This window comes from Stenella coeruleoalba, assembly GCF_951394435.1.
Source record: "Stenella coeruleoalba genome assembly, chromosome: 7".
Taxonomy (NCBI): domain Eukaryota; kingdom Metazoa; phylum Chordata; class Mammalia; order Artiodactyla; family Delphinidae; genus Stenella; species Stenella coeruleoalba.
Window position 1 is genome coordinate 115,307,261 of NC_137153.1, and position 27,711 is coordinate 115,334,971.

Sequence of the window (27,711 nt, forward strand, 5' to 3'; positions counted from 1 at the left end):
GGGTCCTGCTGGGGGCTGTGCAGCGTCCTGCGGACCCTGCCCAGTTCTCCGTGGAGTCTGACTTTCAACCGGATAAGCTCAGTGACTCCCCTGCCTGGTCCCCACAATGGGACAGGCACCTCGGGGTCAGGGAGGGGGTACTCTCTGGGGCTGCGTTGTCTCCTTGAGAAAGAGAGGAGCTGAGCGGGGTCAACACTTGGCAGAGGTGTGAGCAGGGCTGAGAAAGGAGGGCTGGCTGATCAGTGAGAGGCCCTCCCTGAGACCCTGGCATTTCACTAAGACAGAAGAGTCCTGTGTCCTCTGATGGAAGCAGAAACACCTGTGTCTGTGTAGCACACAAGTGCGCAGAGACACGGCAGAAACACAGGTCACATATGTGGACATGCTGACACAATCCAAACATGTTTATCCCTACAAGCATAGGACACCCAAATAAAAGCACAGGCACATGTTTTCTCCCAGTTATGAAATCACACCTGAGATCACAGGACCCCACAGACGAGGGGAGAAACACAAAGACCCCCAGGCACACAGGGACGGGCAACAGACCCTCAGAGAGACATACAGGTTCTCAGAAACATGCCGAGGCATGTACAGATACACACCACACAGACATAGCAGTTGGATGCGAGCGCTCATGCATGCAGCCTGCACGGGGATGCCTGATGCACGTGTCCACCCATCAGAGCGCCTGGCTACCCCCGGGCACACTCCCATCACCCTCCTGAAGCCAAAGACTCATCCCTCTCCAGGAATGGCCCAGGTGCTGTCTGCCACCTGTTCCATCCATGGGCCTAGTACCTTTTTTTTTTTTTTTGGCAGAAAATTTCAACTTTATTTGGCCAATGTGTCCAGTTCCAGGTAGTGGGAAGAAATAATAGAAATATTGTGGTTGCCCCAGGTGGTGGGAAGTAAGTGGATGCCTGGCTGGAGGAGGGCAGCTGGGGGGATGGGAGGAAGGGTACCCACCCATTATAGTCAAGGAGGGTCAGCTGACCTGGGTGAGGGGTTTTTCACTGCAATCCTTCCTGCACTGGTTCAGCGTGGGCCTCGCCTCCACTCAACCTGCTTCATAGAGAGGGTGGGGCTGCCGTTATCCAAGTCAGTGGTGGCTCACGTTCCTCAGTGAAACGGTAAGGCAGCTCCTGGGACAGAGAGGATCCCTTCCCATTGTCATCATCGGGGAACATGGCTCGGTCTGCCCGCCACCCAGGGATGGCCTGCTCTCAGGAACTACCAGTGTGAGACCAGCACCAGGCTGCAGCAGCCATGTGGCCTCCTCCAGGAGGCCCAGCTACAGGAGTCCCAGTAAGTGAGCCCCTCTCCCCTGGATATGGGCCTCACTCAGCGGTATCCCTGGCCAAGATCACACCCCTGGTTCCAGCTCAGGAGCGACACTTTCCGGCTGTGTAACTTTGGGCAGGGCCCCCTTTCCCAGCTGGTAAAAAGGATGGGGTATGACGGCAGCTGGGCAGACTATCCCGAAGCCTTCCGTGACTGACAGCCACAAGCTGCACTCTGCTGACCGTGACTCTCAAGTAGGCTGTGAACGGATATCTTCCCTGCACACTGGGGGCCTCAGAAACAACTCGTCTCAGATTTCTCCCATGCAGAGGCGCAGGCTAGCTTACCCGCAGGTCCCCAGCAACAGGATGGGGCAGAGTGGGGGGGTCCCAGGCTGCCCTGCCCTTGTGCCGGGTTGCTCGACCTGAGGGCCGAGCCCCCGCCGCCTAAGATTCTCATGGGGTGGCCCAACCCTAAGATTCTCATGGGGTGGTCCAACCCGGCCGCCGGGAGAGAAGCTGGCCCGGGGACCGGCGGAAGTGGGCGGAGCTCGACTGTGAGGCAGGGTGTGGGCGGGGCTCGAGTGTGGGGGCGGAGTCTTACGGACGGGAGGGGATGGGGTTCTGGCGGCGGGGCAGGGCGGAGCTCTGACCGCCGGGCTCCGCCTTGGGGGCGGGGTCCCGGCCTACTGGGCGCGTTCCGCCGCGGCGTTCCGCCCTTCCGGCCCCGAGTTCCATCCACCGCCTCCCTCTTCCGCCCCGCGCCGGTTGTCGGCGCGACCGTTCCCGCGGTCAGTCGTCGCGCTGCCCTTGCGGCTCCCGAGCCCACAATGTCGGGCCCCAACGGGGACCTGGGCATGCCGGTGGAGGCGGGCGCGGAAGGCGAGGACGACGGCTTCGAGGAAGCAGGTGACGCAGGGGGGCTGCTGAAACGACTTTGCTTTCTCTGGGGTGCCCTCCTGGGAAGGGGAATCGGGGCCGGGATAGGGACCGGGAAGGAACCGCAGAGCCCTCCCATCCCCCCGCCCCAGGGTGGTTCCGGAGCAGCAAGCGCCCTCCGGGGGTTTGGGACGAGCACCTGCGAGCGGGTCCCTGGAAACCGCAGCCTTCGAGAACTGTGGGCGACAGGCCCCGTTTTACAGATGGGGAAACTGAGGCCGCTTCAGGTCACTCGCCCTTTGGGACTGGGATTTGCTCCAGACACTTCTTTCAGCCCATGTGGAGACGGAGACTCCTAAGGGGCCGGGGCCGGGAGTGGACCTTCTTGGCTTGGCAGGAGGGGCTATCTGGGTGGGCGTGCCGCCCTGCTGAGTCAGCAACCCCAGGCACCTTTGCTGGTGTGGCCTGGAGCCCTGGCGAATGTGACTTGCTTACAAAGCGGCCTGTTGCCTACACAGCACTGCAGGGGGTGGGGGCAGGGGGGGAAGGAGAGAGAACCATCAGCTCCCTTCTCCCCTTCTGCAGCCTCAGTTTCCCCATCTGTAAAATAACAATGATGGTTAGTGTCTCCCGCATTGAGATGTATCAGGATTAAATGAGAAAGTGAATGGAAAATAGTAGACTTCAAGCATGCAAGTGTTCTGCATGCAAGTGTTCTGTAAGTGGTTATTATTCCCTTTAGTGTAATAAAATTTAGTTTATTAACAGAGGGCAGGACTTAGTAAATGTGGGGTAAGTTTGGAGTCTGCTTTTGGTTTTGTTTTGGGTAACAGCTTTATTGAGCTATAATTCACACACTGTACAATTTACCCATTTAAACTGTACGATTCAGTGGGTTTTAGGATATTCACAGAGTTGTGCAACCATCACCACAATAGTTTTAAAGCACTTCATCACTCAAGGTCTGCATTTAATAAAGAGGTAGAGTAAGTGGGGTAAGTGGTGGGCTGCCCGGTTTGCCTGGGGCACTGCTGGTGAACAAAGGCCAGGTGTGGTAATCACGCTGGCAGCTGTGCTGGGTGCATCTGGAAGGGTCTCCCAGGAGTCACACTGAGTGGAAGTTGGCAGATTGACAGGACTTAGGGCATTGGGGAGGAGGGTGTCCCCGATGGAAGGCAAAAACTTGGAACCGGGAGGTACCCGTGACACTTGACGCAGACAAAGCCTAGCCCCAGTAGCGGAGAGAGCTGCCTCCCCCGTCTTTCTCCCCATTTGTGTCTCTTGACCGGAATGTGAAATGTTGATAATCGCGACCACCTACTAAGTGCTTGCTGTGGCCAGACCCTGAGTTCTTGATATATGTATTTGAATCTTCACAATAACCCAGTTCTCATTCCCTTTTTCCAGAAAGGCGTAGTAACCTGCTGGGATGGGGCAGAGCTGGGACTGAAACCCAAGTGCCCCTGCTCCCCAAGTCTGAATCTTGGCTCTGCCACCAACCAGCTGGAGGACCCTAGGCAGGTCTCTTCCTTCTTGGGCCTCAGTTTCCCCATTTGTACCACAAGGGAGTTGGACTCCAGGATCCAGCAGAGGCTTTCCAGGACTCTGTCCTCTGTGAGTTAGGACAACTCTGGGCCATGGGTACCCTTCCCCCAGAATGCAGACACATTTGCACCCTTATCCCAGACACTCTCCTCTAGCCTTGGTCGTTTCCACACACCACCAGCCGCTTCCCCTTTATCCCAAGCTGGCAGCTGAGTGTATCTGAGTCATGCGCTGGCTCAGAACTGGGTCCCGCAGTGGGCACAGGCCCAGACCTTGGGTCCTAGGGGACATTGTGTGGCTGAGAGAGGCAGGTCAGGAGTGTCTGTGGAAGAGGGAGTGATGGTTTCTGGTGGAGACCAGGGAAGGATTCTTGGAAGAGGAGGCATTTGGAGTTGGTCCTTGAGCGGCTGAGGCATTCTGGATGGCAGGGGCAGTTAAGGAAAGGCAGAAAGCCTGGAAAGTCAGGCTTCATTCATTCATCCATTCATTCATTCAACAGATGCTTACTGTGTGACACTGAGGGCACTGGGGAAACAGCAGTGAACACAAGTGAACACAGTGAACACATTCCACCTGTCACACAGCGCTCACTGTAGTCTGGTGGGGGAGACAGACTAGCACACAGTCACAGCAGCCGAGCCGGCGGTGGGGGCCGTGGAGGTGTGAGAGGGCAAGGCGATCAGGAATAGAGGCCCGATCAGGCTGGGGCGTGGGAGGGCTCCCTGTGGCAACATCCACGCTGACACTTGAAGGATGAGTGGGGCTCATCCAGGAGGAGAGGAGGGAAGGAAGACAGAAGGAGAACACAGCACATTCCAGGCAGAGGCCACAGCATGTTCAAGGGGCCTGAGGTGGGCAAAGGCAGGTGTGAGAGAGGAAAGGAAAAGGCAGGGGAGGTGGGGCTAGAGAAGGGGGCAGGGCCTTGGAGTCTGCTAGGAGCTAGGGCAGGGGAGCCAGAGGGCTGGAGAGGAGGACCTGTCTGGGGACAGAGGCCGTGACTGCCTGGCTCAGGAGCATGGGCTCTGGCCTCTAGGCAGCTGGTGCAGGAAGTAGAGAGGAGACCTGGCACCTGGCAGGAATTCCCGGGCAGGACACTGTCTGGCTAACCTCCCTGTGACCAACCTAACCCTAGAAAAAGCTGGTACACTAAGGTATTTCTCCAAAGCCTTTCCTCCTTTGATATCCAGCCATTTTCCAGTTGGTGACAGTGAGCCTCAGGAAGGAGTAGGGACTTGCCCAAAGCTCTTTAGAGGCAGGCTGGGGGACAGTGGGGAGGGGGGGCGGGGTGTGTGCCTGTGATCCCTGAGGAGATATGGGACCTTGACTCTCTTTCCCCTTCCTCCCAGAATACGCTGCTATCAACTCCATGTTGGACCAGATCAACTCCTGTCTGGACCACCTGGAGGAGAAGAATGACCACCTCCACGCCCGCCTCCAGGAGCTGCTTGAATCCAACCGGCAGACACGCCTTGAGTTCCAGCAGCAGCTCGGGGAGGCCCCCAGCGATGCCAGCCCCTAGGCTCTGGGAGCCCCGGCCAGGCTCCGGCCTGAGCACTCACTACCTGGCTTAGATACCTTCTCAAGGGCTGGCCTACAGATTTCCCGGGGCAGGGGGAGGTGGTGTCTGCCGGCCTAGGCCACTCTTCTGGTACTTCACTTGGCGTACCTAGGCCCGCCCCACCTCCCGGCACCCCCTCCTCAGGGCTTCCTCCCCACTGCTGGCCAGGTGTGGGCCAGCGACCCACCCACCTTGCCTGTCTGCCCAACTCCTGGACGCTCCCCACGCTGCCCAGGCCTTGAGCGTCCCCATTAAACTGGTCTCCAACACCACTGCGCCTCCTCTCTCCTCTGTATCCCAGGATGAGGACCCCAGTGGCCGCCAGAGGTAAACAGGGCAGTGGAGGCATCCCAGGCATAGATCACACACCGGCTCATAGGCATGGTGGTGGGGCCGGGCTTCTTGGCCTTGTATTTCTGGACACAGGTGCAGGTGAGGTCAGGGCTTCCTCCCCACCGGGTGTGCTCCTGGGCAGCGGCTGCTTCCCCAGCCCAGCTGAGACAGCATCAGCCATGCTGTGTGACCCTGTGTGATGTGCTCAGCTTCTCTGGGTTCTAGGGCCTTTCACTAAGACAACCAACACCAAGACATGCTGTGCAATATGTATAAAATAGATAAGAACCTGCTGTGTAAAAATAAATAAAATTCAAAAAAATAAAGACATGCTGTGCAACCTTGGGTTCCACCCTCTTTCTCCTGGCTTCAGTCTCTCCAGCTGGCCAATAATAGGGCTGGGCTGGTTATCTTGTCTCTAAGGGTCTTTCCAAATGGGGAAGTGGAACTAAAGAGCCAGCTCAGCCTGGGCCCCACTCACTAATCATTCATCATAAGGTCTCCTGACAAGAAGGGTGGGGTCCCCGCTAATGAACATGAACTCGGAACCAGAGGGCCTGAGCAGTGAGGGCCCCCACTCCTGCCCTTCAGCTTCTGTAGGGTCCAGCTGGGAGAGGCCAGGACAGGGGTCCAGAGTTCAGGCTCGGGGTCAAATCCTGGCCACTCACCAGATATATGACCTTCAGCAGGCACTTGACCTTGCTAGGCCTCAGTTTCTTCATCTGGGATAATGGGATAATTTGGGGATAACAAGACCTACCTCCTAGGGACACTGTGAAGATTAAATGAGATCTTACTTGAAGGTAGTACTTTCCTAGCCTGGGTACATTATTAAGAGGGAAACTGAGGCTCAGGAGGTGAAACACCTCATAATCCCAGAGTCCCTGGTTAGGGAGCCTGTCTTCAGCTTTCCAGTTCTGCCACCACACTACCCGCAGGGGCTGGGTGCTGACTGAGAGCTAGCTGGGGGCCCCCTTTCCCTGTCCACCCAGACAGAAGTGCTGGTGGGGACTATACAGCCAAACTACCTTCTTTTATTGGATTTTGAGTAAAAACACCAACCATGTCACAGTCTCCACACAGACTCCTAAAAAGCGTAGCAGATCTAGACCCAGACGGGGCAGCTGTGGGCCGCTCCCTCCATCAGGTTTTGAGGCGGCTTGAGCGCCGGGGTAGAGGGTGCTGAGCGGGTTGGGCTGTCACCTTGCTGGGCGTTTTGGCTGTGTCCTGGGTGCTGGGCTGCGTGGGTGTGCGGCCGCCGGAGGTGAACAGAGCAGTCAGGGCGTTCCGGGCGTTGATTGCACACCGGCGGCTCACGGGCCTGGTGGTGGGGCTGGGGTTCTTGGCCTTCTTATATTTCTGGACACAGAGAGTGCAGGTGAGGCCAGGCTTCCTCCCCACCTGGTGTGCTCCTGGCCAGAGGCTGTTTCCCCAGCCCAGTTGAGACAGCGTCAGACATGCTGTGTGACCCTGTGTGATGTGCTCAGCCTCTCTGGGCCAGAGCTCTAGAGCTAACAGCCCAGCCCTCAGCACCCACCAGAACAACTGCAGAGAGACGTTGGCCCCAACGTGGCTCTGATTCCCTTTGTGGGCAGAGCCTCTCACTGGGGGCTGTACCCAGGGGCTGAGGCCAAACACAGGAGGGAGGTGGCCACTGGCTGTCCCCATCAGCTAGGACACAGTCTTGACTCCCTGGGTAGGGCAGAGCCGGGAAGGGGGTCTGACTCACCTGCAGGTTCTCAAAGTGGGCCAGGGACTTGCAGTGGGAGAGCTGCGCCCCTGAGTTGCTGTGATAGAATTTGTGGCAGATGCGGCAGATGTAGCCCATCACAGGCACCAGGAAGTCCACACCTGTGGGACAGCAGGGTCTGTGCACTCACGTGCCTCACCAGCCAGGTGTCCCCCCTTCTCTAGGGGCCCATTTGCTACCCCTCCCCACCCTCCAGATGGGAAAAGAAAAGAGGACGAGGGGACAGGATGCCTGGCCAGGATGCTGTGGCTGGGATCTGGGGGGTTGCCTGGAGGCAACCTGAGGGCCGCAGCTCCTGCAGGTGGGGTCAGGGCTGGGGTCTTACCATATGCCGTGTCGGGGCTGTAGGTCTCCGAGCCTTTCCATTCCTCTATGGATATATCTCTGGATCTCACCTGGAAACACACACAGGTGTGGGCCTCCATTGGTTCTGGCTTCCCCTAGCCTCCTCCTAAACGCAGGCGGGGACTGGAACCCACCCATGCTCTTCAATCAAGGAACCCCGCCTTGATTTCCAGGAGGTTGTGGGTGGCATGCTCTGAGCCTTTGCACATGCTGATCCTGCCCCCCGAGTGCCTTTCCCAATCTATACTTTCCAGGTTCAGCTCAATCAGTCCCCTCCTCCAGGAAGCCCTCCTGCTCCCACACTGGCCATAATCCATGCCAGGTATGCCCAACACATCACACATGTCATTTCTCTGAATCCTCATAACAACTTTCTATGGTTTGCCCATTTTATATAAGAGGAAACTGAGGCCCAGGCGCATTAACTCACTTGCCCAGGGTCATACAGCGGGTTTATGGAGGTGCAGGGTAGTGAGCCCTGGTGAGCCCCCAGCCCGGTTACACTCTGCCATGAGCCCCCCGCCAGCTCCCTAATGCTGCAGCAACCACAATCTTAGGGGGTAGGTTTCAAGTGATCAAGGATCCCTTGTCTCACTGGCTGGACATGAGCCCCTTCCAGACAAGGCCACGCCTAGCAGTGCCTTGCAAACAAATCTGGCTTTTAAGAATAACGACCACCCCCTGGGCTGTGACCCTTCCTTACAGTCTGAGTTGGGACTATTCTAAGCAGAGAAACAGGCTTATAGAGGCCAAGGGGCTTGCCCAGGGTCATGCCACTGCTGACCGCTGAGTAGCAAAGCTGGCATCTCCCCCAACCTGCTTAGGGCTGGAGGCCACCCACGCAACCTTCCATCCACAGCCCCATTATGGACCGCCCCCTGTCGCTGCCCCCTCACCACCCTGGACTGTAACAGACAAGTTCTGTGAGGACAGGGGCCGGAACTTCAACCCCAAGTACCCCTGGTATCCAGCACCAGGGCCTGGCCCAGAACAGATGCTCTGGAAACACTTGTTAAACTGCAAAGCTCCTCCAGCTCCTCGCTCATGGGAAGCAGCAGAGCTGGGGTATTTTGAGCACGGGCTCTGCAGTCTCGCCTCCTGGCATCCAAGTGGGTGAGATTCTGCCAGGAAAGTGCTTGGTACACTCGTGGCATATAGTAAGTGCTCAAAAAATGTTCACTGCTCTCGCCATCATCCTCATCATCATCTTTCACTGACTTTTCCTGTATGCACCACATAGCTCCCCTCTCCATGTCTTTTTTTTTTTTTTTGCGGTACGCAGGCCTCTCACTGTTGTGGCCTCTCCCACTGCGGAGCACAGGCTCCGGACGCGCAGGCTCAGTGGCCATGGCTCACGGGCCCAGCCGCTCCGCGGCATGTGGGATCCTCCCAGACCGGGGCACGAACCCGTGTCCCCTGCATCGGCAGGCGGACTCTCAACCGCGCCACCAGGGAAGCCCTCTCCATGCCTTTATGATGCTGTTCTCTTGCCCTAGGATGCCCTTTCTCTTCCACAAGTAAAAACAGCAGCCAGGCTTTGAAGACCTTGCGTATTTCACCTGCTACCCTATAGGTGTCATGATGTATATTTACATATCGTCATATTGAATAGAGTTCCTATTGATACTAAATCGTGGCAGGCCTTAGTGCCCAAAGATGCCAGCACAGTGCCTCCTGGCCCCTGGGAGGCGGGGTGAGGTCTCTCCTGGGCTGGGAGTCCAGCCTCCAGCCTCCGTTCCACACCACCTCCCCCCAAGCACCTGCTTGCAGAATTCCTCCTCAACCTCGATCTCTTCTTCATCATCGTCATCCTCCTCCTCTTCTTCGTCGCCCTCAAAGCAGCCCACGGCGTCCACCGTGATGAAGTGGTCCTCATCTTGGCTGGCAATCTCCTTCTCGAGCATCTTCAGCTTCCCAGGGAGTGGGTGAAGGCTCAAGTCAGCTCTGGGCAGCCAGGGTGCGACACCCCATCCTCCCCACACCCCAGAGAACTCCAGTCCCCCCGGACCTGCTATGAATTTGGACTGGAATACACCTCAACTTGCTGTGTGGCCTTGGCCAAGTCTCTACTTCCCTGGGCCCATGTCCTCTGAGGGAGCTGGGGTTACCTCCTTGGCTTTGTCCTTATGCCCCTGGGACTTCACATGTTCCACAAACTTGCGGGGGGTCTTGAAGTAGCGGTTGCAAACAGTGCAGAAAGGCCGCAGGGACTGTTTGGCGATCTGGGGACAGGAAGGCAGGCCAAGTGGGCGGCGGGCAGCAGCCCCAGGCGCAGCCAGGCAGGGCCCAGCGAGACCTCGCCTCCCACTCGCAGGCCCACCACTTCTGTAATCAGCCGGCTGTGCTGCACAGAACAGAGGCAAACACATCCCGTCCCTGCGCTATAAAGAAGGACGACAGATGGTGACAGAGACAGGACCGTCGGAAGACAGGGAGAGAGGGCAGGCACCTGAGGACCCCACGAGCCCCGAAGCTGAATGCAGGGTGAGATGGTGCCTTGCCCACACTGGACAGATGGGGAAACTGAAGCCCAAAGAGGAAACGTGACTGACTCGTCATGAGTTGCGGCCACGCAGTGACAAAGGCTGACGTTTGCTTTCTGCTCCCAACCTGGGCTCCCTCCTCCGCAGCCCTGGGCTTGGGCGCCTTCGCAGCAGATGGGCCCTCATACCTTGTGGTCCTGCGTCCTCCGGTGCTGGATCAGGTCCCCCATGTAGTAGAGCTGGCAGGTGTTGCACCAGCGCCTGGGTGGAGGCTCTCTAAATGATGACAATCAAAACAAGTACAGTGTGACACCGCATTCTTGCTGGAAAGACAGCAGCTCTTCCAGACGCTCCATAAACGGAATGCAATTCCAACAGAATCGTTTTTTTGGAAACTTAACAAAATGGTCCTGAGGCTCATCTGGAAGAATACTTAAATAGGAATAAGAGAGAAAACTTGGGGGGAGAAATGAGATTTAGAAGCATCTGGGATACCAGGAGGCCACCAGGACGGTGACAGAACTGAGGATATCTGCCCTGGAGATCTCTTCTTATCCTTCAGTTTAGATAAAACCTCCCTTTCCCAGAGCTGTTCTTCCACCTCCCCCCATTTCTGGACCTGTCCCAATCCCAGGTAGCCAGGCCCCCCTCTGGGACCCCAAAGTGCCACTGCTCCAGCATTTTCCACGATGGATCGGGACGACCTGCTCCCTTCTCTGCCCTCACTGGACTGCAAGCTCTGGGAAGCCAGGACACCACCCCAGCATCCCCGGGGCCTGGCACGGGATCAGCCCAGAGTTTCAGAAGGACACACAGCCTATCGGAAGGACTGCCACATTCTGCACAGGGCCAAGTCCAGATTCAAGGGCAGACGTCATCAGAAGACAGTGTAATCGGAATCCCCTCCACCTGAAGCTTGTTTATAGCTTGGGCTACAGCCCTGCAGTTTTCTTCCGTCACAAGATCTTTTTTTTTTTAATTAATTAGTTTGTTTCTTTAATTTTTTTGGCTGTGTTGGGTCTTCGATGCTGCATGTGGGCTTTCTCTAGTTGTGGCGAGCGGAGGCTGCTCTTCGTTGCAGTGCGCGGCTTCTCATTGCGGTGGCTTCTCTCGTTGCGAAGCATGGGCTCTAGGCACGCAGGCTTCAGTAGCTGTGGCACGTGGGCTCAGTAGTTGTGGCGCACGGGCTTAGTTGCTCTGCGGCACGTGGGATCTTCCCAGGCCAGGGCTCAAACCTGTGTTCCTTGCATTGGCAGGCAGATTCTTAACCACTGCACTACCAGGGAAGCCCAAGATCTATTTTTATATTGAATATAATCAAACTCATTCTGCAAACGCTATTTTGGATCCTGTTCTAACTTGACACTGCATCACACATATGTTTCCACATTATCAGAAATTCCCTAGAATTAGTTCTACCACCAAGAACTAATTCCCTAGAATTAGTTCTACCACCAAGTGGATAAGACTTAAACTGATCTGACTAATCCCCTAGTTTTGAAAAGATCATCTCCAACTAAATTTTTTCACCATTGCATTAACTCTGCAAGGAGCAACTCTGTGAGTCACCTTTCTCCTGTCTTTATGATGATTTGGCCTAAGTATAACTCCTAGGTCAGCAAGCAAAGGGAGCCTTAAGGCTGGAGAACATCCTACAAAGCCACAGGGAAGCTCTTCTCTTAGTGAGAACTGCCTAACAGAGACACAGAAGCCTTTGGAGAGAGTGCTTCCCGTCACGCAGGAGATGCAAGCTGAAGCTACTCGAGGGCCCTTCCTGTCCCCTCACCCCATGCAGGCAGCTTCAAGCTGTGACCTTCTATAAATGCTCATGGCACAGTCCCCGACCACTGACCCAAGGCCTATCTAGCTTCTGAAAGGGTCTGATTTGGCCTCCACAGGACTTGTTTCATCTTGTTTTAATTCTGAACTAGCTGTTAACATTTTGAAATTGGGAGATTCACATACAAATCTAGGTTTCTAGATGTCTCTGAAAAACCAGGAGGTCTGGAGCTGAGTGGCAGCTGTCCTGTGAGACACAGCCCATATCCCGCAGGGCGTCCCGAGCCAGCACCATCCTGTTTCTTTCACTGATGATGCCTCCCAGCCCCTGCAGGCCTCAGTGATTGCCCACAGAGCACCCCAAGAGCCAGTCCCAGACTCTGGGAGGGCTGACATTTCTGATGGGCCAAGTCCCCACGACAAAGAAAGGGGGTGACCCAGGGAAGCTCTAACCTCAAGCCACAAGATGAGCAGATCCTGACCTTCAGGCCCCCGTGGTTGGGGTCAGCATATATGCCAGGGGAGCAGGGTGTCCCACAACCCACTTCCCTCCCACATACATGGTCACACTGTTCCTGCCTGGATGTAACCTTAAGAGACTGTCTAGCTCATGAGTTCCTGCATTACACCCCTCGTGAGGCCATTTTACAGATAAGGAAAACTGAGGTCCAAGGCCACACAGTTAGTGGTGTGACGAGGTGTCTCAGGGAGGGCAATGCTTAACCCAGAAGCAGACCTTGTGGATGGTGGATTCAGGGTCCCTTTCTGCCGGGGCTGGCTTGCAAGGCCGCCTACCCCCCCTACAGCGGCTCTGAGATCCCCCACTCACTGGTCCTCTCGCTCCAGGACATCCCGGGGCACAGGCAGCAGGGACAGGAGGCAGGCTTGGCTCATGTGCTGGATCTCTCCGAGCCGCTGCTGGTGCTGGGCCCCCAACATGTGGTCCTGGAACTCCTGCGGCAGGCGAGAGGGAGGAAGGGGCATGAGGAGTGAGCCCCAGAACGGTGGGCAAGAGTGCGGCCCGGGGAAGAGGCCTCCAACCTTGGCTTCATGCTCACCCCACCTCCGCTGGGAGGCTGTTTCTCTTACAACCCTGTGTGGGCCAGAGAAGGATGGTGAACGGAGGCACGGAGCGAGTACACGCCAGCCAGAGCCTCTGCTCCCCCTGGAGACTGAGCGCCTCCAAGGCGAGGAGCAGTCTGATCAAATTCCAGGTCCCCATGACTCTGCTCAGGGGAGGCACAGAGGGACGAAGATAACAAGAGCGATAGTAATAATCATACCAGTATGATGCTGTTATTAACGCTGCACTCGCTCTGGGCCGGGCCTGGGGCTTATGACTTCAGTGTCAAGTCGCTGAATCCCCAGAACTTGCCAGTGAGGTGGGTTCTATTTTTTTTTCTAGAGGCGGGTTCTAAATGTTTCCTCCTCTGACACATGCGGAAACTGAGGCACAAAGGGTGGAATTCACCTTCCGAAACCCACATGGCCAGTCAGGGCTGATTTGAACCAGGTCCACCCAACTCTAAAATCCTGCCCCCTTGGCTGGTCAGGAAATGTTTTGTGAGCAAATGTACAGCTGCTGGGGGTGGGGCTTGAGGGCCCATGTGGCCACAGAGGCAGCCGTGGGAAGGGCAGGCTAGGCATCACATACAGACCCCAAACCCTCCGCCCGCCCACGTGACCTCCCCACCCACCCGCTGGGGGCGGTACCTGCTGGCTGCTGCAGCCGGCCTTGCAGATGTAGCAGAAGAACTGAAGGGCCTGCTTAGAGGGCATGCTGGCCGCCACAGGGGTGGCAGAGGTAGAGTCGCCGGACCAGGGCCCAGGTGTGAGGGGTACGGTGCTAAAGGCCCGGCTGTCGCTGCTCTGCAGGATGGTGACCTTCAGGGAGCCCCCGGCACCCCACACCTACACCGGAAGCAGGAGCAGAGCTACCACCAGCTGGGCGCTTACAGTGGGCCAGCCCCATGCTAAACATCTAGGAGCCGTCCTGACAGCCCACTTTACAAGTGGGGAAACTGAGGCTCTGAGTGGTCAGGTGATTGCCCAAGCTCGCTCAGCCAGGAAGCACCACAGTTAGGATTCAAACCCAGGTCCGCCTCACTCTAAAAGTCTACCCACCCCACCCCCCACATGACAGATGGAGACGCATGAAGAAGGGAGGGGGTTTGGCCAGGAGGCAGGGCTGGGCCCCAGCCCCAGGCACAGGCTTCCAGCTGCGCTCCCTCCGCTGGAGCAACGTTACCTGTAGGGGGCTCTGGGGGCTCTAGTTTCGGGGTGGGCCGGCTGGAAGGGACCCTTATCACTAAAAGTACCTCCAGGTCATCAGAGCAAAGGCATGTGAAGGCTGAACCACTGTCACTGAACCACTGTCAAACCCAGTCTGGTCTGCCCACGAACCCAGGTGGAGGGCTGCTGTCACATTTCACAGGACAGGAAACCCGAGGGGGCGCTGAGGGGGTGCACCATGTGGTCCTCATCAGCATCTCTACCCACCCCCAGCATCTCTCTTGCTCTTTCTTCACATTCTCCCACATCCAGGCCACTGGTCAACTCTTCCTGGCTCTCCTCCAGGCCAACCTGGGCGCCCACTGGCTCTGGCGAGGCCTCCTCCAGGCCTGAAATGACAGATGTGCTCTGCTTCCCCAGGGTCCATCTCCCACCTGGGCCCTGAGGGACCCAGGCCCAAGAGCCACCTTCTCTGCCCACATCCAGGACCTTGAAGCCTCCAGTGCAGACGGCCCCGAACCCTAGATCCAGGCCCAACCCTCAGTCCCAGGCAGCACCCAGTCAGGGTTGGACAGTGCCAGGGCAGGACTGAAGGGTTCAGGCAGAGCTGTCCCATCACCAGGCCGGCTGGGAGCCACTGCTCGCTTACCTGCTCCAGCTTCCACTGTATCGGGCGGCGTCTCCAGCACTGCAGAGGGAACCGGAACTGGGGCTTTCTCCAGTGCCGGCACCGACACCTGTGGCTGAGTCTGAGGCTGTCTCTGGTTTGGCTCCAGTGGCTGCACTGGCAACTGCACTGGACGTTGCTCCAGTGGCAGCTCCAGCGGCTGGACCCTCGGCTGCGCTTCTGTCTGGACCTGTGGATACGTCTGCGTCTGTGCCTGCTTCTGCAGCAGTGGCTGCACCTGCCTTGGGGACTGTGAATGTGCCTGTGGCTCTGCCTCCTTCTGCAGCTGCAGATGCTCCTGTCGCGGTACTAAGTGCTCTGGAGAGGTCTGTGTCTGTGCCTGCTTCTGCAGCTTTGGCTGCACCTGGGCCTTCAATGGTAGCATCTGTGGCTGAGTCTCTGGCTGAGTCTGTGGCTGCACCTGGGCTTGGATCTGCAGAACTCGTGGCTGAAATCGTGGCAGCACTCGAGCTTCCAGTGGCTCAGGCAGCAGCTCGGTTGTCTGTGTCTGCTTTGGTGCCATCAACCGGGCCTGTGGCTGGACCTTTGCCTGCAGCTGCCCTGGGGTCCCCTTCTCTGTGGGCTCCTCTGAGCTAGGAAGGATCAAAAGAAGATCAAATTCAATTGGCCCCAGGGGGTCCCAAGAAAGGCCATGACCTAGGCTCCAGTCCTAGCTATGCCACATACAAAGCTAGGGATTTGGACGAGCCCCCTCGGCTCTCTGGGTCCCAGTTGCACCTAAATAAATTGGATCACTTGCTCCCACCTCCCACAGCTTGCTAATATGTATCCGAGGTCCTGTAAGCCTGCCTACCCTCTGCCCACTCTCTGAGGTTCCAGGCTCACGTCTTCACCCCTCCAAGCTGGCCACCTCACCTGCCTCCAGGTGATTCAGTCACAGTGAAGATGCCAGAGTCCGTCTGGCTGAGGGCCTTCCCAGGTAAGGTGAAGAATTAGGTTTGACATTCCTCCAAGCCAGAAACCAAGGCCCTTTCCTTGAAGGATCTCCCCCCACCAACCCCCTACCCTCTGCCTTTGCAGGAATCAGGGTACAGGGTACCTGGGCCCCAGGCAGGTTTTCAGCATCAGTTACCTCTTTGACCTTTTAGCTGGTGGCTCAGACGCCACACAAGACTCAGGCTCAGGTGCTGCAGTGCGTTTCTCCTTAGTGATGCAATCTGGGCAGTGGGGAGATTCTTGGTCTGGAATGGAGGGCAGGTGAATGACTGCCGTGCTGGATATAGCACGTACGAGCTCCAGGAGATGGGGCCTGGGCTCACCCCCCCCCACCCACCCTGCAAGATCCCTGCCTCCATGACCACCCCTGCACCCCACTGCCCTAACCCGCGTCCCCTCTGAAGGGCCAGCAACCTCCCTCCCTCACCTTCAGGTGTGTCTGTTCGGGGCTCTGCGGCTTCCTCAGACCCCTCTGGGGGGTCCGACTTGTCCTCCACAGGCATCGTCTGAGAAGAAGAATCCTGCTTCCTTTCAGAAACCGTTTATGATACCTGCCACCCACCCCAGTAAATACTCCCTTGCCCAAGAGCGGCTGCAACACGTCCCCCAGAGGATGACGGGGCCTGGCCCCAGAGAAGATCCTAAACACCCCAGGAATTCTGTCCAGGGGGTTCCATCTAGCTGCCTGCCGGTTAAGTAAATGCAGGTTTGGGGGATGCAATGCCTTCACGTGGTCCACGGTGTTGCTTCCTGATTCCCCACCCTATTCTCCACAAAGCAGCCAGAAGGATCCTTCTCTCTCTCTTTTTTTTTTTGTTGGTCATGCCGCTTGGCTTGCGGGATCTTAGCTCCCGGACCAGGGATGGAACCCAGGCCACGGCAGTGAAAGCGCAGAGTCCTAACCACTGGACCACCAGGGAATTCCTGAGGGACCCTTCTCAAACCTGATCATGTCTCTCATCTCTGTCAGGCTGCAACCCTCCCGTGATTTCCCGTAGCCCTGGATGACTCCTTCCTTACCCCAAGCCTGAAACTACCCACCCGCCCCACCCCCCTGCACACTCTGGCCTGTACCCCATGCCCACCCCTGCAGCCTCAGCTCTCCCCATGCTCCCCCTCCCCCTCCCCATGTCCACACTGGCCTTCTCTCTGTTTCTGCAAAGCCCCAGGCCTTCTCCCAGAGCCTCAAAGGCACTTCTTGCAGGAAGCCTTCCTAACCCACAGTACAGGCCCCCAGGGGCCCCAGGCTTCCTTTCTGTGGCATTTTTCATAGTCATAATTCATTGGCTGGAGCATTATTTGCATTAAGGTCTCACCACTACCACCACCCCCTCCCCAGCCCAAGATCTCCAGGAGAGCATCTCCAGATGCCTTCTCTGCACCAGTGAGTCCTCCACAGGACTTAACAGACATCTGTGAAATGAACACACAGCTCCACGTGGTTCCAGGGCATCCCAGGGAGCCTCAGGAATCCACATGCAGCTTCCCTCCCTCCTACTAAGCCCAAGGAACCAGGGCTGAGTGCAAACATGCACCACATCAGGACTCCACACCCTTCAGAAGCTCCCCAGCTCTCACCCTGCACGACATGGGCACTGGCCTGTGAGTCAGGAGGGCTGGACTCTGGGTCTGTCGCGACAGCTGTGCAGTCCAGGGCAACCTCCACCCCACGGCCTCGGTTTTCCCATATGTAAAATGGGGGCAAGGAGGTAAACACTAGGCCAGACTGTGTTAGGACAAGCCCGACCCGTAAAGTCAGAGGCCGCCTGGACCCCCCTCTGGGGGGAAATGCCTCCCCTCCCGATGTGGGCTGGCGCCAGAGCAGCCAGAAAAGGAGGGTGTTCCAGCCCTCCACCGCCAGGTGCTCTCAGGAGTGTGGTGTGTGTGAGGAGCTGCCAGGACGTTCAGGGACAGGACAGGCTCAGGGAGGATATTATTCCCTTTGAAAATCTCTCTGAGGCTTCCTGCTTTTGTCAGGGAAAGGCCTGTAGAGGCTGAGAACCTTCGGCTGGCAACGGAGTAGAGTTGAGGATTTTAGAACATTGCTTTACCCCCAGTCACTTTTCTTTTACTTCTATGTATGGCAATTAATTTAGCTTTTTTTTTTTTTTAATTTCAGACAGTGATATAATGTTTCCTTTTTAACTAAATGTAGCAGAGAAGCAGCTACTTCATTTAAAGCTGTGCTATCCCAGACCGTAGCTACTAGTCACATGTACCTGGCTTTTGAGCCCTGGAAATGTTGGAAGCCGAATTGAGACATAAGCATAAAATATACACCGGAATTTAAAGACTTACTACAAAAAACAAAAAAAAACGGAATGTAAAATGCCGTGTTCATTTTTTATATTGATTACAGGTTGAAATCATTTTTTAAATATATTAAGTTGAATAAAATATGCTAGTAAAATTAATTTCACCTGTTTCTTTTTACTTTGTTACTGTGATTACTAGAAATTTTTAAATTACATGTATGGCTCACACTTTATTTCCACTGGACAGAGTTGATTTAAAGAAAATTGGTAGAATACACCTAAAATGAATACAATGTTATATGTCAGTTACATATCAGTTTTTTCAAAAAGAGAGAGATATTAGTAAATAATGTAAATAGTAATTAAAAAGGGAATAAATAATAGTACTGGTGGTGTTTGGATATAGCAAAAATTACATCGGGGTTCAGGAATATTTAAAGTTTGGGAAACACTAAGCGAGTCTAACTCCTGCCCCCTTCCCCATTTTACAGATGAGGAAACTGATGTACAAAGAGGGGTATGACCTGCCCAAAGGCCAATGTGAGCCAGAGAGGGCAGAGCTGGGCTGATCCCCAGATACACCCTCTCCCATTCCCATCCTCGCCTGCTCCAGTCCAGATACCACTCACCTTGCGACTGGGGGTTGTAGAGGAGAACCGGGACTGTTTCTGGGTGTTCCGCCCTGAAAGGTTGAGCTGCGAGGGGTTTATGGGGACCCCAACAGGAGGAGGGCCCAGCAGGGACTGCCGAGTGGCCTGGGGAAAGAACTGCTGTAGATTTGGGGTGGCCAGCTGCGGGGGTGTGAGGCTGGGAGCTGTCAGGTTTGGGGTTGCCAGGTTGTAGCCACGGAGGTTACCTGTGTGTGAAAAGAGGGGAGAAAAGGGATTACAACTGTGGTTGGGTGGTAGAGGCTAGGGTCAGGGGTCAGTTCCCCAAAGCATCATCACAGTTAACTTCCAAGGGGACCCTCCCCACCCAAGGGCAGCCAGAGGGGAGAGATGACAGCTGAAGACGCAGTCCCACCTGGACCACTGGTGGAGAGGGGGTTTTAGGGCTAGCGTTTTCTGCTCCAGCTGGGGAGAGAAGGGGGCCTTTTCCCACCCCAAATGCCTCCCTGGTCAGTGGCTTAAGCACCCCCAGCAACTCCGCTCACCCTCAGGCCTGCTTTAGTGTACACCTTAAGGTATGTGAAAGATTCAGCACAGGACCCAAAGGGAGAACCAGCAAGATGACTGGTCCCTGGAATAAGACGACACTCTCCTACCAATAGAAGCTACCCTTCATCAAGTTTCCTGGGAAGCAGCCACTTGCTAAGCACTTTCTATGCATGGCTTCACTCACCCCACCCAGTCACCATCAGAGTAAGCATTATCCTCTCTACTGATGACAAAATAGAGACACAAAGCGAAGGAGTGGCTTGTCCAAGGTCTCTGGGAGTGGCACTGCTGTCCACAGCTGGCTACCGGAGAGGATTCAGGGCATCTTCCTGACTCCTCCCTCTCTTCACCCTCCCCAATCCAAGCCAACACCGGATTCTATTAACACTGACTCCTACTCCTCTCCTCAGTCTAGCCTAACCCCTCTTCAAATCTCCACTCCTACCACCCCCCTTCCTCCAAAGCCACTTCATCCCCTGTATGAATTTCAGCCACAGTTTTTGCACTGGATAGCAGCAAACAGTGATCTTTCAAAAACCACATTCTGACTTTGCCCCTCCCCCTGCCTAAACCCTTCCATAGCTCCCTGATACTCAGGAACGAAGCCCATTTTCACCGTGCAAGGTCCAGTCCTGCGCTCCTCCCTGACCTCCTTTCTCGCAATTCTCCCCACACACGTGCCCACTTTATTCCAGCTACATGCTCCCATGCATCCCTCAAACAAGCCTGGTCTCTGCCTGCCTCTGGGCCTTTGCAAATGCTGTTTCTTCTGTCTGGACTGTTCTACATCCCAATCATCCTTCATTCCTCTCTTTAGGTGATCTCCTTTGGGTGGCCTTCCCAGACCCTCTCTGTATCCCCAGAGGCCCCAGCTTCCCTGTTCTAGGACCACCTGCACAATTTCCTTGTCTGCTTCCCATTGCCCACCACCTAACCACCCTGCGAACTCCTTAAGGGCAGGCACCTCATCTGACTCAGAGATCCAGCACTGGGAATTGTGTGACCCAATAAAGGACAGTTTAAATCCCTGACCCAGTGCTGGGATGGGAGGCACAGGGGTTAAGGGCGTGCATGGGTCAGATGTGCTGGGAGAACTGGTTCAAATGCAGACTCCACAGTACAAGACCTGTGACCTTGAGCAAATCAGTTTCCCCTTCTTAGCCTCAGTTCCCTCATCTGTAAAATGGGGATAGTAAGAGTGCTTGACTCACAATGTTCTATGAGGATTCAATGAGATATACAAGTGTGCCTGGTATTTACTAAGGGTTTAATTAACATTAACTTAAAACAAATACATATACACATATGTGCAGAGAGAATGCTAACGAGCTCTTAAAAACAGTAAGATAAAAGGTGGCACACTCTAAAAGAAAAATAGACAAAGCACATGGACAAGTCACAAAAGGAATTACAAATGTTTAACAGACAAATATAAAATGTTCAACCGCACTAGCACTCCAAGAAATGTAAACTAAAACATTAATGATATAGCTTTTGCCAAGCAAATTAGTAGATTAGATGTATATATACATATATATATATATCAAGAGTATAATACCCAATGTTGCCGTGGGCATGGTGAGACCGGCACTGTCATATGTGGCTGGTGGCATTGCAAACTGGTCCAGTCCTTTGGGAAAGCAATTTGGCAATACTTATCAAGAGCCATAAAATACCCATCCCCCCGACCCAGTCATTCTACTTTTGGGAATCCATTCTAAGAGAAAATTCTGAAACATGATATTCATTCCATTATTTAAAGCAAAAAAAAAAAGAAAAGAAAGGAAAAGAAGTAGAAGAAAACAGCTGAGAAAGTTTAGGGACACAAGGGCACACACCTCCAGCAGAATATTAAACAGCTGTTCAAAAACAATCTTTACAGAGACTTTCAAATCATTTGGTAAATGATCATGCCACTATATTCAGTGAAAAAGAAACAAGATACAGCCTTTCACTTATATCAATAACCACAATCATATACAAGTCCCCAGGTTTGTGCCTAGAAAAAAAGGGGAGGAAATACAACAACACTTTAAAGGGTGGTTTTTTCTTTAGGAGTGAATCTGCATATGACAATTTGGGTTTTCTTATACTCTTTTTAAAATATTTCTTTCACTCTTCTTTGAGGAGTATGACTTTTTATTTTGTTTCTGTTTTTTTGTTTGTTTGTTTCTTTTTGCGATACACGGGCCTCTCACTGTTGTGGCCTCTCCCATTGCAGAGCACAGGCTCCGGACTCGCAGGCTCAGTGGCCATGGCTCACGGGCCCAGCCGCTCTGCGGCATGTGGGATCTTCCCGGACCGGAGCACGAACCCGCGTCCCCTGCATCGGCAGGCGGACTCTCAACCACTGCGCCACCAGGGAAGCCTGAAGAGTATGACTTTTAAAATGAGTAAGAAAAAGTGAAAAAATATATATACATTGTGGGCCCCTGTGTGTGGTTTTATCTCTCTACTCATCATCTATCATTTATAAGCCAGCTCTCAGGACCATCCACACCCATGTGGCCCCAGGAGGGCTGAAGAGTGATGACCATCACATCTTCTGACCTGACTGCATACCCTGCTGGGAGGCAGGATAGCCTGGTGTCTCAGAACATAGCTCTGTAGTAAGACCACTAATCAACACCTGGGTCTCAGTTTCTTCATCTGTAAAATGGGATCATGAGTGTATCTCCCCTTAGGGTTGTCAGCAGAGTCAAGGAATTGGGTTTGTCAGGGCCTCAGCACAGTGCCCAGCCCTGAGGAACCAGCCAGCAAGCCACAGCTACCGTGCGGGAGAGGCTGGGTCTGAGGATGAGCTGGCCCCATGTCTCTGGACCCCTGGATTACTCCTGCAGGGGCTAAGGTATCGGGAGCAGCTTCTTGTAAGGAAGAGATGAAAGACTGCTCTCCACATGCGGAAACTCAGGTAAGGACACAGGCTTAACGCAGAGGGCTAGAGACACCCACTCAGAGACCCAGGGGGTCAGGAGGCCCAGGCCTCTGTCTAGCTCAGCCACTGCTGATGCTATGTGACCCAGGGCAAATGACTTCCCTTCTCTGACATCCTCGGCATCCTCATCTGTCAAATAGGATGCAAAGAAAGGAGGGTGGTCAGAATAGATCTTGCCATCCATCATATCATCTAATCTGAATGTCAGCAAACTGTGCTGAGTAGCACCCACAGAGCTAACACCATGGCCAAGGGTACACCTCTGTGATCAGATAGACCTGCATTCAGTTGAGCAACTTAGGGACTTCCACCTCCTGGAGCCTCAGTGTCCTCATCTGTAAACCAGGACGCTGACACAGCTCCCTCTCAGGGTTACTGTGTGGATTTGATGAGATTCAGTGCCGTGGGGCTGCTGGGGATCTCCCGCTAAGATGGAGCGAGACAGGGCCCGCAGTCATACCTTGCAACTGCTGCAGAAGCAAAGCTCTCTGCAGCACAGAGCCGTTGAGGAGGGAGGCTGAGTTGGTGCCCTGGAGATTCAGGAGCTGCTGCTGTGGCTGCTGCTGGGGGAGCCCCCTGTGTGTTGAGAGCAGTGTCAGAGGGCTCTGGGGAGAGTCAAACCCTCCCTCTTCCCTGAGACCCCTCACCTCCATTCTCTGCCCCCCTCTACTGCAGACAGAGCATCCCCTTAGGGTGGGAATTGATGACCTCCAGGACTCAGACAGGGCTGCTCCTGAGAGAAAGGGCTGGGAGGAGGTCTCCAAGGCATGGGTCAGAGGGGCAGGTCTAGAGCCGCCCACCCCTCCAGTGGGGAGCTTACCTGCTGACGGCCATGGGCAGTGGGGCCTGCGGTGGGGACTGCTGGAGCAGCTGCTGGAGCTGCAGCAACTGCTGCTGCTGGAGCTGCTGGAGCTGCTGCTGCTGCTGCTGCTGGTTGAACATGGCGGCTGCGGGAAGGGAAGGAGTCAGGCCGGGTCCCCGTCGCCCAGCCCCAGCCCGCGGCCCTCACACGCTGCCGACCGAGCTTCACGGCTACCCTCCCGGTCCTGCCCAGAGCGTGCCACGCGTGCGCCCCATCCTTTCCATACACCTCCAATTCCACCAGCAGCAGAGTTCAACCACCCTCCCGCCAATTTCCCCCATATCTTCCCAATAGTCCCTCCTCCAAATGCCCAACCGCACCCTCCATCCCTCCGACTCCCTCCGCTCCGCAGCTCCGGGACGAGCGTCCGACAGAAATACACCTCCCACCCCACCCTTCAGCCTTTCTCTGCGCCAATCACGTAGCGAAGCCAGCCCCTGTCCACTCACACCCCTCTGATACGCCCACCCTGTCCCTTGCGCACATGTTGTCAATAACATCAGCGCCGCCCCACCCCCACCTTTCCCTTTCTTCCACGAACAAAGTAGGAGGAAGGCTTCCCTCCACCCTAATCCCCCCCATTCCGCTGAACCCCTTCCTCTACAGACAGAGCCAGCACTACACGTCAAAACCGGTGTCCCCACCTGTCAACGAAGCCCTCGGCCTCCATTCAAGTGGCCCCTAAGGCTTCCGGCGTCCCCCCAGCCGCGCTCGGCCCGCGCACTTCGCCTCCCAGCGCGGCTTTGGCCTCGGGAACCACACAGCCTCCTCCCCGAACCCCCTCCTCAGTCGCGCAGCCCCCACCGTGGGGGGTGGGCCGCGAGCTCCGGATCGCGGCTCCAACGGTCCCCGCAGCTCCCGGGGTCCCCGCTGCTCCGCCACAGCCTGTCCGCTCCGAAGGCCAGTCTGCAGGCCAGGGCAGGGCAGCGCCCTCTGGAGGACGGGAGGCCCGGGTGCCCACGGCCGCGCCGCGAGATCCCTCCCCGTGCACCCTTCGCGCTGCAGGGGCGGCACCTGCTCGCCCAGCTGCTGGGCGGCGCTGGGAGTGGTTCCGAGCTGCTAGGGGACCCTGGGCAGCGCAGACCCTCTGCCCCGCGTCCTCCGCATCGGTAAGGGGCGGCTCTGAGCCCCAGGTCCGTCTGTCGCCCAGAGGGGTCTCTCGCCTGGCAGGGACATCGCGGGCGACTTTGAGGGGGACCATCCCCAGTGGACCTTGCCGCGGCCGCCACTGTCCCGCGATCCGGAGACCCCGCGCGGGGCTGGGGTGGGAGGTAGGCGTGCAGCCGCCGGCTGTACATTCGGGGACCGAGACCCAGCGAGAGGACGACCGGCACAACGGGGCAGAAGAATTAGCCCTGGAAGGGGTGGGGAGATCGGTTTGAAACTGTTTTTTTTGTTTGTTTGCTTCTCCGGTTTGGCTGGGGAGCGGGTGAGGAGGGCAGAGTTTAATGGTAAAAACGGCGCTCATCCTGCCCCTGAACGGTCCTGCCCGCAAGGACCCTTTAATTTCGACTCTGTCCCGCGTCCCGGTGCGCCTCTCCTCGGTCCCCACACAAGAACTGAGGCGAACAATCCGCAGTTAGTAAGAACAATTCCCTTTGCTTTTTCTGTTGCTCAGAGCCTACCAGAGCTGTAACAGCCCCAGGCAATGCGCTCACTTTGCATTAAGCGCCAACTGTGTGCCACACGGCGCACGGTGGCGCTAGGGACGCGCAGACTTAAGGTCGGCCCAGCGGAGACCCGAGTGTCAACCAGTTACTGCAGTCATGTGACTGCAGTCATGTGACTTTAGCGCTGCCCTAAAGCTAGGGACCGGCTCTACTACAGCCCCGGGCGGCAGCACAGGTGCCTAACTCTGTCTGGACTTGGAGGCGCGAACGCGGCTTGGCGTGGCCGGAGGGCGGGGCGGGGCGGGCTCGGGCTCAGGGGACTTTGCGCCTTTGGGTGGAAGGGAAGCCCGGACTATGCGGGCTTTGAAGGCGGGCCCGAAGAGTTGGGCTTTACCCCTGAGGGGCAGGGAGTGGCTAGGGAAGAGTGTGACAGCATCATATCCGCCCAGATTAGATCACTCGGCTCTGGTGAGAACCAAGACGGAGGCAATGGGGAAGGAGGGGTGGGTTGAGTCAAGATCGCCTAGGCTTGCAACCAATAGATCTGGGTGCTAGCCTTGGAGAGGTCCGGTGTTGAATTGGGGCTCCACTGCCTTCTGGCTAGGCGACCCTGGCTGTTGCAGGAGTCCTCTCTGAGCCTGTTTCTTCGTCTGTAAAATGAGTACCCCCTGCCGGGGATTTTTTGTGTGTGTGTCTGTGTGTGTGTGTCTGTGTATGATATTACATAATGTTTAGCACTGGGGAGCTTAGCAAATTGCCAAAGTAAAAAAATAATAATAATGCTCATGCTGGTGAAGGTAGGGAAGGCAGCGGTGGCTTCCTGTGTTAATTCATCTTTCTGGAAAGCAATCTGAAAATTCTCTATCAAGACTCTTGAACGTGTTCTGACCCTTGACCTGGTCCCCACTTGTAGGAATCTAGCCCAAGAAAATAATCAGAAACAAGCCTTTTAAAAGACAGCAGAGAGCTTCCCTGGTGGCGCAGTGGTTGAGAGTCCGCCTGCCGATGCAGGGGACGCGGGTTCGTGCCCCGGTCCAGGAAGATCCCACATGCCGCGGAGCGGCTGGGCCCGTGAGCCATGGCCGCTGAGCCTGCGCGTCCGGAGCCTGTGCTCCGCAATGGGAGAGGCCGCAACAGTGAGAGGCCCGCGTACCGCAAAAAAAAAAAAAAAAAAAAAAAAAGACAGCAGGTTTTGGGCTTCCCTGGTGGCACAGTGGTTAAGAATCCACCTGCCAATACAGGGGACACAGGGTCGAGCCCTGGTCCGGGAAGATATCACATGCCACGAAACAACTAAGCCCATGTGCCACAACTACTGAGCCTGTGCTCTAGAGCCCACGAGCCACAACTACTGAGCCTGCACACCTAGAGCCCGTGCTCCGCGACAAGAGAAGCCACTGCAATGAAGAGCCCGCGCACCGCGACAAAGAATAGCCCCTGCTTGCCGCAGGTAGAGAAAGCCCACGCGCAGCAACAAAGACCCAATACAGCCAAAAATAAATTAATTAAATAAATTTATTTTTTAAAAAGACAGCAGGTTTCTGTGATAACCTATATGAGAAAAGCATCTAGAAAAGAATGAATATATGTATATGTATAACTGAATCAATTTGCTCTATACCTGAAACTAACACATTATAAATCAACTATACTCCAATAAAATTAAAGTATACTTTTTTTAAAAAGCCAGCAGGTCGCTCACAGAAACATTATTTATAATAGCTGTCTGGAAACTAATCAACTTGGAGAACAGCTAAATAAATCATGGTGTCTGCCTCTTAAGGAATAGCACACAGCCTTCAGAAAGTATGTCTTCAAAGGATATTTAAACACTCATGATATGATATGAATTGAACCCAGTAGGTTACAAAAGTGCATACACATTATGACCCCAGTTTTGGAAAGAATAAATGTGTGTAGTGGGCTCATGGGTGGGGGGCTGGGGGGGGATTCACTTTCTCCCCTTTTTTACTAATTTGCTGTGACCAGTTGGATGACTTTATCATGGGGAGGGAGTGAACATTTTTTTTTTGAATGTATATGACCTTGTGCTGCCTCCTTGAAGACCAGACTAGATTGTGGATGGAAACACTCTGGGGACACTGGGGCTAGACTCATGTTAATTGCTTTTAATCAGTCCCTTACAGGCAAAGCCCCCCAATGAAGTATGTTCCGAGGGAGAAGAAAGGCCCCATCTCTCTGCATCCCAAATGAAGTCTGACGACGTAGCATCACCTGGAGGCCTCATTCCTGCCTCCACTTTGAGATGCACCTTTATCAGGAAGTAGACTCATGCTCACGTGGCTCTATGTCCAGACCTATTTGCTCCAGGAATCTACTTGTCTCTTCCCGTGATGATATCACATAGTGTGATTGTTATAGTTTTGGAATATATTTTAATGCCTAACCACATAAGCCCCTGATACTGTTATGTTTCTTTAAAATTTGCCAATTCCCAATCATGTAGATTTTGGGGGGTAAGTTACAGAATGATTTTTGTCAAACCTTCTCCCTCCCCACCCATGCCAAAATCCCATCAGAATTTCGACTGGTGTTGCATGAAATGTGTTTAAGTTGGAGAAACACAGCCAACTTTATCCCAAGTTTTTCAGTTTAAGAATGAGGTGCACATCTCCATCTATTCAAGCACTGCGTTATGTTATGGTTTTGCAGGCTTCTTGATCTAGCATCTGTGCAGTTTCTATAGTAGCTATTGTCGCTATTTTCCCAGTACACTTTCTAACCAGCTATTGATGATGGTGTCCTTATCCTGTAACCTGCTACTTCCTCCTCTTATTTCTGCCCTCAGTAATGGCATGTGCCCTTTGACAGTAGAAAACAGCTGCTGAGTTGTCCCCATGTCCTTGGGACACCAGCTCAGAGCCCTCTACATCATGGTTGCTTGGGGAAGGTTGATTAATGAGCAAACGAATGAACGAATGACTCCAGGATGCAGTTTCCTCCTTCCATCCTCGGGCTGGTGTTCATCACAGCAGCTCTTCCCTTCTTGACATCTACGTCCATCACCGCACAGCAGCAAGTCCCAGCAAGGCACCCAGCACAGCACACCAACGCAGGCTC

At 54.9% G+C, this 27,711-nt stretch overlaps 2 protein-coding genes across 6 annotated transcripts; one reads left to right on the top strand and one right to left on the bottom strand.

The window, feature by feature from the left end:
* Positions 1–1,966: 1,966 nt before the first annotated feature.
* On the top strand, positions 1,967–5,995 carry BBLN (bublin coiled coil protein). Its single transcript, XM_079926926.1, has 2 exons — positions 1,967–2,192; positions 5,054–5,995. Exons 1-2 carry the CDS (start codon positions 2,114–2,116, stop codon positions 5,224–5,226), a joined length of 252 nt encoding a protein of 83 aa, XP_079783052.1. The 5' UTR covers positions 1,967–2,113; the 3' UTR covers positions 5,227–5,995.
* A 609-nt stretch (positions 5,996–6,604) lies between these two features.
* CIZ1 (CDKN1A interacting zinc finger protein 1) lies at positions 6,605–23,915 on the bottom strand. 5 transcript variants are annotated; one of them, XM_079926922.1, is made up of 17 exons: positions 23,825–23,915; positions 22,979–23,105; positions 22,619–22,734; positions 20,782–20,853; positions 18,696–18,922; positions 16,239–16,332; positions 15,948–16,056; positions 14,837–15,447; positions 14,455–14,576; positions 13,669–13,866; positions 12,785–12,909; positions 10,365–10,452; positions 9,802–9,915; positions 9,454–9,603; positions 7,674–7,743; positions 7,328–7,449; positions 6,605–6,957 (listed from the first exon to the last, which is right to left on the bottom strand). In XM_079926922.1, the coding sequence occupies exons 2-17, from the start codon at positions 23,098–23,100 to the stop codon at positions 6,742–6,744; spliced, it is 2,556 nt and encodes an 851-aa protein (XP_079783048.1). In that variant the 5' UTR covers positions 23,101–23,105; positions 23,825–23,915; the 3' UTR covers positions 6,605–6,741. The 5 variants fall into 5 exon arrangements, with proteins under 5 accessions (XP_079783048.1, XP_079783047.1, XP_079783049.1 ...); XM_079926921.1 differs by having other exon boundaries at positions 23,665–23,902; XM_079926923.1 differs by lacking the exon at positions 23,825–23,915 and adding an exon at positions 23,341–23,357 and having other exon boundaries at positions 16,239–16,317.
* Between the last annotated feature and the right edge of the window lie 3,796 nt (positions 23,916–27,711).

Excerpts from the sequence above, each read along its gene's own strand:
- BBLN (XM_079926926.1), top strand. The coding sequence starts at position 2,114 with ATGTCGGGCCCCAACGGGGACCTGGGCATGCCGGTGGAGGCGGGCGCG. Across the intron at positions 2,193-5,053 it reads CGACGGCTTCGAGGAAGCAG|AATACGCTGCTATCAACTCC; the intron begins GTGACGCAGGGG and ends CCTTCCTCCCAG.
- CIZ1 (XM_079926920.1), bottom strand. Across the intron at positions 16,333-18,695 it reads CTACAACCCCCAGTCGCAAG|GATTCTTCTTCTCAGACGAT; the intron begins GTGAGTGGTATC and ends GAAAGGAAGCAG. Across the intron at positions 12,910-13,668 it reads CCGGCTGCAGCAGCCAGCAG|GAGTTCCAGGACCACATGTT; the intron begins GTACCGCCCCCA and ends CGCCTGCCGCAG.